Source organism: Macrobrachium nipponense, chromosome 22 (genome assembly GCF_015104395.2).
Source record: "Macrobrachium nipponense isolate FS-2020 chromosome 22, ASM1510439v2, whole genome shotgun sequence".
Taxonomy (NCBI): Eukaryota; Metazoa; Arthropoda; class Malacostraca; order Decapoda; family Palaemonidae; genus Macrobrachium; species Macrobrachium nipponense.
In genome coordinates, this window is record NC_087213.1 from 40267092 (window position 1) to 40282388 (window position 15297).

At 37.0% G+C, this 15297-nt stretch overlaps 1 protein-coding gene across 4 annotated transcripts in view; it reads left to right on the plus strand.

The window, feature by feature from the left end:
• Window positions 1-453: 453 nt before the first annotated feature.
• The window catches only part of LOC135198607 (uncharacterized), an 88452-nt gene continuing 73608 nt past the window's right edge, over window positions 454-15297 (plus strand). For 2 of the 4 annotated variants that reach the window (XM_064226340.1, XM_064226343.1), the window contains exon 1: window positions 454-582. Coding sequence is in view for 1 of the 4 variants with exons in the window: in XM_064226342.1 (XP_064082412.1) it covers window positions 561-582 (22 nt within the window). In the remaining 3 variants the exon portion in view is untranslated. The remainder of the gene's footprint in view (window positions 583-15297) is intronic. The other 2 variants (XM_064226342.1, XM_064226341.1) reach the window with 2 other exon arrangements.

Sequence of the window (15297 nt, forward strand, 5' to 3'; positions counted from 1 at the left end):
TAATTTTAATTGTTAATATCATTATGTATATAGATAACTTAATGTAACCTTGCTTGCGAAAAAAATAGGCTTGCCGACGTCCACGTATTAGTTAAAACAAAAATGGTCTTAGTTTTTAAACATAGTCTGCGGTACTTGGGCGAAGAATTTCAATCCTCACACACAAAGTTGTCTTTTATCTGAAAGCTTTTCCGTCCTGCCATTGGGGTCTTTCTGCCCGGCACATCATCTCTTACCAACCCAACCAACTTTGGAGTTGTTATGAACTTCTAAAATTATTATAGCAGAGGTTCTATTTAAATCTTAGAATGATTCAAAATATGTTTTAATGTGTATAAAGAGTATTTCTTAATTCAGTTATGTCAGTGATGGTATATTAATCAATATGTAAAAGGGAGAGGAGTTCTTTGTGTGTGGTACTTCTGTAGGGTGTTGGCGCATGCGCATTACGCTCCCGCCATCCCCCCGTTTAGGAACAGGTTGGTGGGGCGCAGAAATAATGTAATTTTTCATTTGAGTGCCTTTTATAAGAGTAATTCCATGTGATAGTTTAGTGCTTAATGCTTCGAGAGACTTATCCAAGTAAGTGAAGGCGTTGAACTCGCAGCCAGTGTGATTGTTTACGTGTTGATGAAGTGAGGTTTTGTTTGTAGGCAGAACAACAAACACCGTAAAGGCGGAGAGATGCATCCGTCTGTCTCATTTCACATTATTCTCCCCTCGCCTGAATTTTCCTCCACTCTTTCTGATCTGATTGCTTCTATGCCCTTTTATCTTCAAGTTTTGTTCCTTTCCTTGTGGATTACTAATTATCTGTTGCATGGTTGTGCTCGTCTAGGGTGTCGTAAGAAGATAAAGCGAAAACCAGTGAAAAAGAGGCTTTTCGGGGGATTTCGAAAGCTGCTGCTCTGCTCTGCTCTGCTCTGCTCCTACCACGCTTCGCTGATTCATTCATCCATCCACTCTCTCGTTTGCCTCATTTCCTCTCAAAACTATGATTGTAACGTTAGGTTGATGCTTATATTTATGTTGTTATATGGTTTCTCCTAAGGGTTAACCAGTTTACCGAGTTTGCGTTAAATACGGCCACGAGAAATTGTATGTATCCTAATAGGCTCTAGAACCAGTGAGCTTTGAACGTGGTATACTAGTACGGGCGTGTAACAAAGCCAGGCCTTTTGGGGATGTCGTAGTACAACCCCACAACGATATAGCTAGTGCCCATTGAATAGTACTCAGCAGCACGCCACAAGGCATTTGCGTAACCAGTAGGCTAGTATTGTTTAACTTTATGTGGGCCGAAACAAATCGGTATGAGTGGTTACCTAGCTGTAGCTAGCGATTTGGTGATTCTGTTATGACCCCCAGATGTCTTTGTTGAGGCTTCAACAGTATTAGGTTATGTAGGGGTTTGCGTAAGGCTAGCCCCACACATTACCTAAAGTAGGGGGGTTTAACTTTCAAAGTGAAGCGACAACTGCTGACCTTAGGCCTATTGTTATGTACCTATTACTTATACCTACCTACTTATTTCCTGGGCTGTTGTTTGATCATACCAAGAGTGTCCATGACATGCCCAGACTTACTAAGTCATCTGTTTGTTGATTTACTTAAGGGGTTTAATTTTGATAAAACACTGGTCTTATGTCTGATAATACACCCTGCCAAAGTTTGTAGTTTTGTACTCTTGTTTAAGATGGTAATTGTTTCTGAACCCTGGTTACCTGTGGAAATACTGATTACCTTCTTTCTGTTGAATAATTGTACCCCAGTTCATGACTTAAAGAGAATGTTAACTACCATTGGGACTGGTCCAGTCCACATAAAATTCCATTATTAATGTCAACAGCATATAGGCTACCTATTTATTACTTTTATCTCGGGCTACAACTTGAAATAAAATTTGTTGGCCTTGAGCTTCAAGCTAAATTAGGTAAGACTGTAAAGTTCTGTAAATATATAGCCAGTTGACTGCACTTGGGTTTAAAGTCACGAACATGAGCAGGTGTACTAGGTACCTAAAAAAAAAATTTTCTTTGTTTTTTCATCTTGTAGATAAAGTAATGGCACAATTTTGTCTGTAGTTTTCTACTGCTTAAAAAAATTTATGCATGAAACCATAGCTTTCTGTGTCGTTTACTGTATATTTAAGTTCTTGTTTTCTTACTACGATTTATTAATTTATGAGTCCATTTTTGCTCTATCACTGAAAATGGGATATTAAAAGAAAGTCACAAGTAATATACCTATGGTTTTGCCATACAAAGATTTTTCAATCTAATGCTGTTCATTGCTTTTCTGCATACATTCCTGTATTGTTTACATTAACTATTTGCAGTGACAGACCATTCATATCTTTAATAAGCACAGCACTATGCATTTATCAAATTATGTTTTTATAGTATTCCCAGATACAGTACTGAAAATATAAGTGTTTATTTTGTCTACATAATTGTTTATTTAAAGATCAGTTGTTGTACTTTTGTTTTTGTGTTTGACAAACCCAGTTGGTTATGCTTGCCTCATTCATTGTTTTTTTATGGATCAGATTATGGTCTTCCACAGTTAATTGGAATGAACTGGATTTACTGAAAGGTACTGGATGGTCTCACTATTATCTTTTGTTAAGAATAAGAAGACAGGCTGGGTTGTGTATAATTCCTTTTTAAGGCCATATTTCCAAAGTTAGTATAATCATTGGCACCTATAGACAAATTTATTGTTTATTGAAGCTATGAAGATGTCAGCATAGGATATGATGTGTGTAATCTAAAAATAAAACCATGTTGCTTCGTAAATTTGGATAATAAAGGTAATGGAAAGGGTGATGTTTTGTTCTGAGCTTAAATGTTACAACATACACAACTTAGTGAAATATATGAATTTATGAAAAGGTGCGAAGAGAGAGGAGAGAGTCGGTCTCTGGTGAAGAGTAAGTAAAACTAATAAAGCATAAAATATTACAGTAAACCACTCATGCACATCATAAATATGAAAAAGTTGTTGCAACTTTTTAACTTACAAGACTATAAATACTGTAGTTTAAGAAATTTATACATTTGAAATTACATGTAGTGTAGAAGGGTGATGGTATCAATTACAATTCATTACAACAGAAATTCAATAACTTTTGGTGCCAGTGATTAAGTTGAAGAAATCAGTCATCCAGACCTGTCGGAATGGCAGTAAATTGTAGAGAAAAAGCTTATTAATATCATGACTTTGGTTTGACAATGCACTTAATGATTTATTCCTGATGAAAAGTGAAAAATTACAAGGTAGATTACTGGAAGGGAATTCAGGCAGAAAATCAGCATGAGTAATAGAAGTGGAGAAAACTTTTAAATTGTTTATTTCTGTAGAGGGAAATCCATCTGAATGTGAATGGTGGAAAATGCAGTTTTTCAACTCCTAATACTGGTCACCAGACAAGATCTTCACCCTGCACTTCATTGCCGGTGAACCTGAGTTGCGGTTTTTAAATGAGGTATTGCTCTCAATAACTGGTAGTGGTGCAACCTCCTGGTTTTGAAATTTTATTTTCCATTCCCTCATGATTCTGTATTCATCACCTTTTCCTACGCAGCCACCACCATACTTACAAGAGATTTTATGTCCCAGACGGCCGTTTGTGTCTTGAGTTATTTGTAAGGATAAAATTTTAGATTCATTCAGTATTCAAAATTCAGTATTTTTGCTTTGAAAGTTATGATCTTGTAGAGAATTTTGTCGGAGCAGTGTCTGACATTGAAAGTTCATAATGTAAACAGAGCACACTACCATGTACTATTGACAAAAATGCATACTAAATGTTGCCTGTGGGGAGAGGAAATAAAGAAAATTGGGTATCTATCAAAGAACGAGTCAAATCCGGAAGATTGAAATAGGTAAGAATAGTTCATGAGTTTGAACAAGTATTCTTATGATTGTAAGAAGAATGGTACATGGTAGTTAATCCCAAGAATACTCTGGATAATCAGGGAAGGGGTTAAAGAAACAGGTTTTTTCCTTGTGTTCTTGTTCTCTGTAAAGTTAAGTATATCATAGTTTTACCAGACCACTGAGCTGATTAACAGCTCTCCTTGGGCTGGCCCGAAGGATTAGATATTTTTACGTGGCTAGAAACTACGTAATTGGTTACCTAGCAACAGGGCCTACGGCTTATTGTGGGATCTGAACCACATTATATCGAGAAATGAATTTTTATCACCAGAAATGAATTCCTCTGGTTCCACGTTGGCCGAGCTGAGAATCGAACTTCGGACCACTTGTTCTCTGTAAAAATTTTTCTAGTAGAAAGGTGTGCAGAGCAAAATTTGAATTGGTGACCCTGCCTGTTCATATGTGTATGTTCGTAAGTAGGGTGGTGACTGTATTGTTTCTGTGCAAGCTAATATTCCTGTGGAGCCCTGTTAACTCTGTCTAAAAGGGGTTTTAACTGAAGATTAAAAGGTAGAAAGAAAATGCAAAATGAAATGATGCTTTGTTTTGTATGATGTCAAGATTAGCGAACCCACTATTTTTCAAGACAGTATTATACCACTTTGATTTATTTATAGTATGTGTACGTATAATTTAAAATGGTTTAAAATCCATAATGATTATAGATATATACTTCTATAGTATATATATATATATATATATATATATATAGATATAAATATATATATAATATATGTATATAAGTATGTATATATAGATATATATACACGTATACACAGTGGGTCATTCCTTAGTTGTGGATTAGCAGTCGTGGGATTAGTTAGCCATCAGTTTTTCCTTGGACCATCTCTCAGTCTATATCACAAGTATGAATCTCATCATCGTTGATTTATCTGTGTTGAGGTTTATTGGTAGGCTAAGCCTCGGCCGTGGTGGGATAACCATCGAAATTACTGATAAGATTCACATAATAAAAACTGGCAATAAAGGTAATAAAACCATTTTCACTTTATATATTTTTGGGATATCTTCATAATAAATAGCCTATTCATGGAACGATTCCATATAAGTGAAAAGCGCCTCAGCGGCGTGGTTGGTTTGGTGTTTGCTTCTCACCTCTGTGGTCGCGGGTTCGATTCTCGGCCATTCCATTGAGGAGTGAGAGATGTGTATTTCTGGTAATAGAAGTTCACTCTCGATGTGGTTCGGAAGTCACGTAAAGCCGTTGGTCCCGTTGCTGAATAACCACTGGTTCCATGCAACGTAAAAACACCATACAAACATACATATCAGTGGTATCAACCATTAACTCTTGAGTGGCAGGCAAACAAAATGTAAACATCCAGTTATACAGTTGCATTCGCAGCGACGTTTTTTGTTTGGGAACCGTTCAGAAATTTTGATTTTGATAGGAATAACACTGAGAATAACATTAGTGTTTAATTTGAAATTCATTATTATTTTGGTAGTGAATAACTTCTCCGAACAATGCAGTCATACAAATGATAATTGTCATAGATTAGCGTGGTGGTGTTCCTTGCATTAACGTAATAAAACCATTTTTACCTTATATAGTATTGGCATATCTTCATAATAAAAAGCCTATCTTATATATTATCAGCATATCTTCATAATAAAAAGCCTATCTTATATATTATTAGCATATCTTCATAATAAAAAGCCTATTCAAGGAATAATTCCTTGTGGTGAGCATTTTTCAGGAGACAAAAATACACTTTACTAGATTACAGTATGCACTGATTACTTTATTTTGATGTGATTACATTAACCCTTAAACGCCGAAGCGGTAAAAATAAAAAACTCCCCCGAATGCCGGAGCCGGTTTTGAGTGAGCGCGGAAGCGGAAAAATAATTTTTTCAAAAAATCACAGCGCGCTTAGTTTTGAAGATTAAGAGTTCATTTTTGGCTCCTTTTTTTGTCATTGCCTGAAGTTTAGTATGCAATCATCAGAAATGAAAAATAATATCATTATCATATGTAAGTAATGCGATATATGGTAGCGAAAAAAAAAAATTCATACATAATTGTATTAAAATCATGCTGTGCAAAAAACGGTAAAAGCTAACGAGTTTCTTTTTTTTTCGTTGTATTGTACACTAAATTGCAATCATTTTGATATATAATACATTGTAAAACAATAAAAGCAACAGCTGAAAAATATTATCACAAAATGATGTACGAATTCGTAACGCGCGGACGTAAAAATTTTTTTTTTCCAAAAATTCACCGTAAATCTAAATATTGTTCTAGAGACTTCCAATTTGTTTCAAAATGAATAAAAATTATTGAATATTATGATACTGTAAGAGTTTTAGCTTACAATTGCGTTTTTTGACCATTTCGGTAGAGTCAAAGTTGACCGAACGTGGTTTTTTTCTATTTATCGTCATTTATATGCAAATATTTTGAAAATGAGAAAAGCTACAACCTTCAAATATTTTTCCTTTTATTTTACATGAAATTGCGCACATTTTCATATATAAAACTCTATGAAATGCCTAATATGAAACTGAGCAAATTTTCCGAGAATTCGATGTACGCAATTCGGAGATTTATGGCAGAGAATCCGCGCGCGGAGGGAAGGAAAGTTTTTTTCATAAATTCACCATAAATCGAAATATTGTGCTAGAGACTTCCAATTTGTTGCAAAATGAAGGTAAATGATTGAATATTACTAAAATATAAGAGTTTTAGCTTACAATTGCGTTTTTTGACCATTTCGGTAGAGTCAAAGTTGACCGAACGTGGTTTTTTTTCTATTTATCGTGATTTATATGCAAATATTTCAAAAATGAGAAAAGCTACAACCTTCAATTATTTTTCGTAGTATTCTACATAAAATTGCGCACATTTTCATATATAAAACTTTATGTAACGGCTAATTTAAAATGGTGCAAACATTACCACAATCGCACGTATGATTTTTTCGGAAGAGTTACCGCGCGGACGTAAGGAAAATGTTATTTTTTTCATAAATTCACCATAAATCGAAATATTGTGCTAGAGACTTCTAATTTGTTACAAAATGAAGGTAAATGATTGAATATTACTAGAATATAAGAGTTTTAGCTTACAATTGCGTTTTTCGACCATTTCTGTAGAGTCAAAATTGACCGAAGGTTGAAAATTTGTCACATCATTTTTTATATGAAAATATTTCAAAACTGATAAAAGCTACAACCATGGGTTGTTTTTAGTTGTATTGTGCATGAAATTGCGCACATTTCCATATATAAAACTTTATGTAACGGCTAATTTTAAAATGGTGCAAACATTACCACAATCGCATGTATGATTTTTTTCGGAAGAGTTACCGCGCGGACATAAGGAAAAATTTTTTCATAAATTGACCATGAATCGAAATATTGTGCTAGAGACTTTCAATTTGTTTCAAAATTAAGGTAAATAGTTGAATATTACTACAATATAAGCGTTTTAGCTTACAATTGCGTTTTTCGACCATTTCGGTAGTCAAAGTTGACCGAAGGTTGAAATTTTGGCACTTATCGTTATTTATATGGAAATATTTCAAAACTGATAAAAGTTACAATCATGAGTATTTTTTTGTTGTATTCTAAATGAAATTGCGCACATTTTCATATATAATACTTCATGTAACGGATAATTTAAAACGGTGCAAAAATTATGTCAAAGTGACAAAATAATTTTTGAGATGTGTCACTGATACTTTTTAGTGCGATAAGAAAGAAATTCGCGCTTGCGTGCCTGCGTAACAATTGTAAACAAAACAATGCCTTGATCCGTGAACTCCCAGCATCCCCCAAGGCGCGTGATTCAAAAGTTTTCGGCTGGTAGGCCTATAAGTATTTTTCCGCGAGGGGAGATTTTGACTCAATGTTTAATACGTCCATTCGGCGTTTAAGGGTTAATATTACTGTGTGGTAATGTAATCAGTACCATACAGTCTCGTTTGTATGAATGTACTGTTGTTCACAATGTAATGGTAGTTACACCTTTATATAATCTACCCATGTATTTTACGTACATATGCTCTAAACTCTTATCATAAAACTTCTTTCTTTTTTTCCTCCAAATAGTATATCGTGGATAATGAACAAAATTCCGAGTTTTTTCATATAGCAAGGTTCACCAATTACAGCATTTTCATTTAATTTCCATGACTAAATTCATTTTTATGATAGAAATGATTGACTAATTTTCAAATACTAATATGAATGTAAATAGCAAAATATCAATAAAATGCTAAATTAACTTTGTGTGTGTGTGTGCGCGCTTCAATACAAGTTTAATCAATGATTATCACACTTATAACACTATACATAAGAATACGTATTTTATCACTATCGTTCTTCATCTCATATCACTGTAAAAATATTTAAAATGCAAATTTCATATGTAAACAACACAATGGTGGTGTTATTTTTTACCTAAGCTAATCAAATTACTCTTGTCCTAAGCTGCTCTCTCTCTCTCTCTCTCTCTCTCTCTCTCTCTCTCTCTCTCTCTCTCTCTCTCTCTCTCTCTCTCTCTCTCTCATATTAGGTCAAGATTTATCAGCAAGTTCATCAAATCTGACATTAACAATGTGTAGAACTACCATGGACACCATAATAAATGATTAGGCAAGTGAAATTCCACATTTTCAAGAAAGAGTTATTACATATCAGGGCTAAATATCTGGCTGGTGACACTAAGGGTGGATTGTGGTGCCCATAGTAAATACTATATAGTATGTGTTGAGCAGTAAATGTAGTGCATTACATACACATTTTCCAAAGGTTTCAGACGGTTATTTACAATAGCCTAAGCTCTAATGCTTAAACAATGTGTTTTGGATGGTGTAAAGATTTCACAATTTTTTACATGTGTAACAATCTTGCAGTAATACATACATCTGTAAAAAGCCCTGCACCCATGTACACATTTAAATGAAATATTTAATGGTTTTTTGGTTTAGAAATACCAAAATGCAATCAATAATGGTAGCCACTTGGTCAATGCAAAATCAGCATTTGCAAATGTACATGTATGCATCATGTTGCTCTATGTTTGCTTGCCTTTCACCACTCTGGGTTATTCTTTAAAAAAAGAAGTTGAGTGTGAACCCTATAAACAGTTCATCATATCGCAGGTAAGAGCAAGAGAAAATTTGGTACAGTATACTGTACAGTTTGGTTTTATTGTGTGTACAGTACTGCACTGTATTCTGGCTTGTTTATAAGCAGACTAGTGTTTTGATTATTGTTTGTAAGCTTGCAGGCAGTCCCTGGGTTACGTTGAGGGTTCTGTTCCTTAGCGCGACATAAGCCGGAACACCGTATGAAAGAATTGCTTAAAATGAGAAATAAAGTTATATAAGTTTTACCTTTAATTCTTTGGTTGTCTTGCCTTACCTTGCTTCTGGTGAGGTGTGCATCCATGATCTTGTAGAATTTCCTCCAAAAATGTACATTTGTTCTTCCATCACTTACAATGTGCATGAAGACTGAAATGACATTACTTCAGAACATGCACTGTAACCCAGAACAGATTTTGAATTCATGTATTTGAAAAGCACTGAGTTCAGAACAATATTAACCGAGACCAACGTAACCATGGACTGCCTATACCTTATACCTAGCGTAATATTTTGGGGAGTAAGGTTGTGAAGTTGCCATTTAATGTCAGTAGAAGAGTATTTTTTTTATATCAAGAAAATTTCCATTATCTAGGAGATTATGGTTTTGTTAACACAGATATGAGAAAGATTACTGAATAATTTTAATTTAAAAAATGATTCATAAGATACTTTTACTATCGTGAATCAAAGTATGTATTGTTTTGACAAAACTGCAGTTGAAGTTTTTGCCAGCTACACAGAAAGAAATGTTTTATATAAGTAACTTGCAAATAACTACATGGCAGTAAGTGTACTACTTCATTGGCAGTTCAAATTTAAAAAATTTGCGCTACAGTGCTTTTGTTTTTATGTAGGTAAAATCCCAGCCCACATCCAGTTAAGGGGACATTCTGCTATGGCGGATGACCTATCAACTTGAAAAAACAAAAGAGTTATTATTTCTATCTATGCAGAAACATGCCGTACATGCTTTCTAGAAGTTTCAGCCAATTATTGATACAAATAATGAAGATATAGCGGTTTTTAAATGATGACGTCTGTATGACTGAGTTTGACAGGATCGTCTTAGCGTGTTTATTTTTGCATATATACCGCGATTTTTTCAGATTTGTTTCGAAATTCTCATATGTCTGGCAGCGATAAAAGGTAGTGTGAGAGCTCTGGGCAGTTTTAGGTGAGACTCAACTTCACTCAAGAGAACAACTCATACTCCACAGACGTCAAAGTGGCTGCATGCACATGCGTTTGTTTACTTGCTGTTTACGTTGTTTTTATAACTTCCTAGTGAAGATATAGCAATGCCAAAGTTACCTAAGATCAAAAAGGCTACTAAGCAACTAAGGCTAGCAAAATTAGCAAAGGCCAGGAGTGTGCTGAAAGAAAAACACGAAAATTCATTGTTATCAGCTCCCTCATTGTCTCATGTCACGCTGTCAACATCATTGTCTTGTGTCACACTTAGGATATTAATACTACCACTTTTAGGGGGAGGACCAGGATCCTTGATGCAGATATCAACAATAAAAGTACAAATAAAGTAATTATAATAATGTTTTGACTTTTCTTAAGAAAAAAACAAAAATCTACATAGCAAATCTTTTGGAGCTCATAACTCAAAAACATACTTATTCACATGTTGGTAGCCATTACTTGGTTATTTATTATCCAATTTTAAAGAGAAAGATATCATTGGAAAGAGGAATAAAAATCCCATAATTCCTTGAGCCAATGTTTTCTTTCTTTTTTTTACGATTTTTTTTTATACTGTCTAGGCAAATAAAATCATAAAAAAATAAAAAATAAAAATTCTGTTCTCACAGAATTATTCTGTATATAAAGTAGTTTTTATGGTATGATTTTCAATACAACTGATGTCGTATTAGCGAAGAAATAACTATCTAAAACATTTTTTTTTATAATTTTTGCTAATAAAACTAAAAGTTTTTGCTCAAATGACTTGAAATTTTTGTATGATGAAGGTATTATATATGTCTAAAACATATTTGGAAATTATGTATTTTGTATAATAAAAAGAAATACACAACTTAGCGGACGGTCCCCTTAATTACAGGTATAACAATGTAGGAAGTGTGTGGTTTTTTTTTCGGGTGATCCACTACACAGTCGTTGACAGCTCTGATTCGAATTTCATCAGATGGTTGTATCTTTTGCCTTTGGTAAAGTATTCATCCCTCTTGGTATCTCACTAATTATTAGATTAATTAATGTTTTTGGAAGTATTTTGACTGGATTGACTCGGTATGTGAGATTCAAGCTTTTCTAGTGTTAATACAGCAAAGGTTGCATGACTAGACTTGCTTCCTTCAAGTATGACTCGCACACGACGTGTGGCTATTGTAGGGGCAGATTTGCTCATTTGACTAAAGATGTGACGAAGGCAAAGACTGGAATCAGGGTAGATGGTTAGTTTTAGAAGCGCATCTTAAAAAGTACAGAAAGAAAAATAGAGGAAAGTGGCTGTTAGAGCTGAGGCTAGAGCATGGGCTAGTCAGGTTACCATTCTGAAATCTGATGTTGTTTTTAACCGGTGCCTACTAGGACTGTGACTGCTGTCTCCCCTATCACTAGCCCTCTGACTTTGCCTCCTACTCTCTCACCTGGCTACCTTCCTGCCAATCCCAATACCATTGCCAGCATCAAAGCCAGGGTAGACCGTAAGTTTGGTCTTCTTGTCAGTTCCGTAGCCCAAATTGGGTCGTCAGTGAAAGCCATTCTGAATAAGTTGGGTGAATTTAATGTTGGCACAAGTGCAGTGGAGGGGGTGGCAACCCATCTCACCGATTCTCCTGGATAGTGGTCACTGTCAAACTGCCTCAAACTTGGGAGGAAGCACACTGTAGGTCTAGAGGAGGTTGGTGGGGTTTGCCCACAGGTAGTTGTTCCCTCAGCCAAGCCTGTTGTTAGTTCCCAGGACTCGGAGGACCACCATTGGGAAGGTGTTCGTATGTATGTGCATGACTTGCCGTCTAGTTCAGATTCAAGTGCCAACAGAGAGCAGAAGCACTTCTTGACAGTGTCTAGACTATTGAAAAGGCACTTTCCTTCCACTGACAGTTTCTCCTCTGGAGTTTTTGGTTTAGTCCTGAGCATGTTAATTCTGTACCCTCTGTGTTGGAATGCCAGTGTTTGGCATCAAAGTGGTCTTCTGCTTCAAAGAAAAATCATTGTGTGTCAAAGGATTGCATAGTGTTTATGTCCAGTTTTCAAGCATGTAGTGTCCGAATGGTGTTCTAAGCGTGTGCGCCCAGTGTCTGGCCCCAGTGTCCTACTTTCCAGTACCATTGTGTTCACTCGTACCCGCACGCTCACATGTGGCAGTACTTCCTCGGCTGGTGCACCGTCAGTGGCCAAGCTGGCACCACTCCTGCTGTTTCATATCCTTTGGCCTCTCAACAGTTCTGCAAGTCTTCACCCAAGTTCTCACTCCATTAGCAAAGTGGCTTTATCTATTGAGAATCAACATTTGCCTATATCTAGACGACTGGCTGCTATGCTCCCCTTTGAAGGAATTATGCACAGAGACCCTACTAAAGGCTTCTTCTGACTCAAAAATTGGGTCTCTTAATCAATTATTAGAAATCCCAATTATGTCTAACACAATTCTCGATTTGGGAATGATCGATTTTCGGACTTCAGGCTTTTCCATCCCACAAAAGTGTCCAAGCTTGGAGAAATGTAAGGAGCTTCATCTGTTGCCTGTTTTGCTCTGTTAACGAGGGGGTGAGTCTGCTGGGCACACACTCGTCCATTGGAGAGTTCATGCTTCTAGGAAGACTTCATACAGGAGCTCTACAATTCTCCTAAAGGTCAGTAGGTGAAGGAAATCTCTCCCGACTACTCCATTTTCTGCATCAATCCTGAAATCACAGAAGACCTTTGTTGGTTTCTGATAAGGAAGCAATTGCAACCATTTATCCCTGACTTGACGTTATACTCAGATGTGTCAGAGATAGGTTGGGGAGCTCTCCTAAATGACATTGAAGTTTCCATAATGTGGTCTCCAAAGGAGAAGAGACTTCACATCAGTGTGTAAGAGTTGAAGACAATACATTTGGCCCTTCAACATTTTTTGACAGACTCAAGACAGGACAGTCATAGTCAACGCGAACAACACGACCACATTGGCATATGGTATCGAGAATTGGAGGAACTCTCCTTCTTTCTTTATTTAACAGCCAAGGACCTTCTTCTCTGGATGCAAACCAACCGAACCAGACTCTTGACCCACTTCATCCAGGCCAAGTACGTTTTAGTGGATGAGTTGAGTCACTGCAAGCAGGTTTTACTGACGGAATGGACACTGAATCCAGAGGTGTGCATAGACCTGTGGAAATGGTAGGGAAAGCTGCTGGTTGACCTGTTTGCAATGTCAAGGATCCATCACCTCCCAGTCTACTGCTCCCTGATTCCCGACCCCCAGGCATGGGCAACGGACGCAATGCTCTAGGACTGGTCGGGCCTGATTTCTATGCCTCTCCCCCCTTTCAGCATAGTGAAAGAAGTCCTGTCCAAGTTTGTCTCTCACCACGATACGTCCATGACCCTGGTAGCCGTTTCTGGCCTCAGAAAGAATGTTTTCCTGACCTTCTTGGCCTTCTGTCAGACTTTCCAAGACTCCTGCCACAGAGAAGAGGCCTGCTAAAGCAGCCGCACTTTCATTGCTTTCATCAAGGCTTATCTGCTATTGCTCTGACCGGCTTCAGACTGTCTGGAAACTTGTCAAAGTGAAGGTTAGCCATTTCTGACCTCAGAAAGAATGTTTTCCTGACCTTCTTGGCCTGCTGTCAGACTTTCTGAGACTCCTGCTACAGAAAAGAAGCCTGCTAAAGCAGCTGCACTTTCATTGCTTTCATCAAGGCTTATCTGCTATTGCTCTGACTGGTTTCAGACTGTCCGGGAACTTGTCAAAGTGAAGGGCTTTTCAAGAAAACTGCGAAAGCAATCGCAAATTTTTCATACGTAGAGGTTCCACTGTATTGCTGTTGGGGATTGGCACTGTATACCTAGTACCTACACACTGAGCAATCAAAGCGCTACCTGCGAAATTTGAATTTGGCTGCCATCCGTGGAAACTAATGGCTATATAAGCGCCTCAGCGGTGTGGTTGGTATGGTATTAACGTTCCACCTCGGTGGTCGCGGGTTCAATTCTCGGCCATTCCGTTGAGGAGTGAGAGATGTGTATTTCTGGTGATAGAAGTTCACTCTCGACATGGTTCGGAAGTCATGTAAAGCCATTGGTCCCGTTGCTGAATAACCACTGGTTCCAAGCAACGTAAAAACACCATGCAAAATGGCAAAGAACAAAACTATCTCCAACCTCTGGCCTTGTTCTTGTAAGATCAACAATTTAGTGGATATCCTGGGACCGGCAGACCAAGAGCGAGTCCTTTGCCCAGGTAGAGCACTTAAGCTTTATCTAGATAAAACCAAGGGGATTAGAGTTACCTCTCAGATTTTGTGGTGTTTTATCTAGATAAAACCAAGGGGATCAGAGTTACCTCTCAGATTTTGTGTTTTGTGAGGAACCTGTTATGGCCCTTATCTAAGAATGTCTTGCCCTTCTTTCTAAAAAGTGTTATTTCAGTCTTTAAAGTTGAAGCTCATGACATTAGGGCAGTTGCCATTTCGCTGCTTTTCAAGAACTTGTCGCTCTCCACAATCTCCAATCAACCATTATCTGTGAGATGCAAAGATTGTTCATAGTAATTACAGTACGTTGTGCCCTTTGGCCGTAGCTAGCATGGTAATGGGGGGACAGGATAGGGAGTAACTCTTGTAGTTCCCTTTCCCCTCACCTTGTTTTAGGATGTTGAAGTTTGGGAAGCCTGGCAGTACTTTGTACCAGGAGTACCCACCAGTCATTGGGTTTTATGGTCGGGTGTTGGTTTTGACATTGTTGTTTGGTGTGCTAAAATTATTTCTGGTTGCATTTTGTGTACTGCACCCAGGGCAAGGGCATTTGTTTTATGGTCTCATCTTGTTGGCCTTCAGAGTACTCCTTAGCCACAAGGTTCCCCACTAAAGTAGTGGTGCGAAAATCGCCATTCACTGAAACGTGGCCATTTACTTGCAGTTACTTGGTAAGTTACTTATATAAGAATGACATTTTTAAAATAAAATTAGGTTTTATTTATACTTAGCAAGAAACTACATGATCAAAGCCCTTCCATCTCATGGACATGTGGCACAAAAGAATGACACCTTCAACA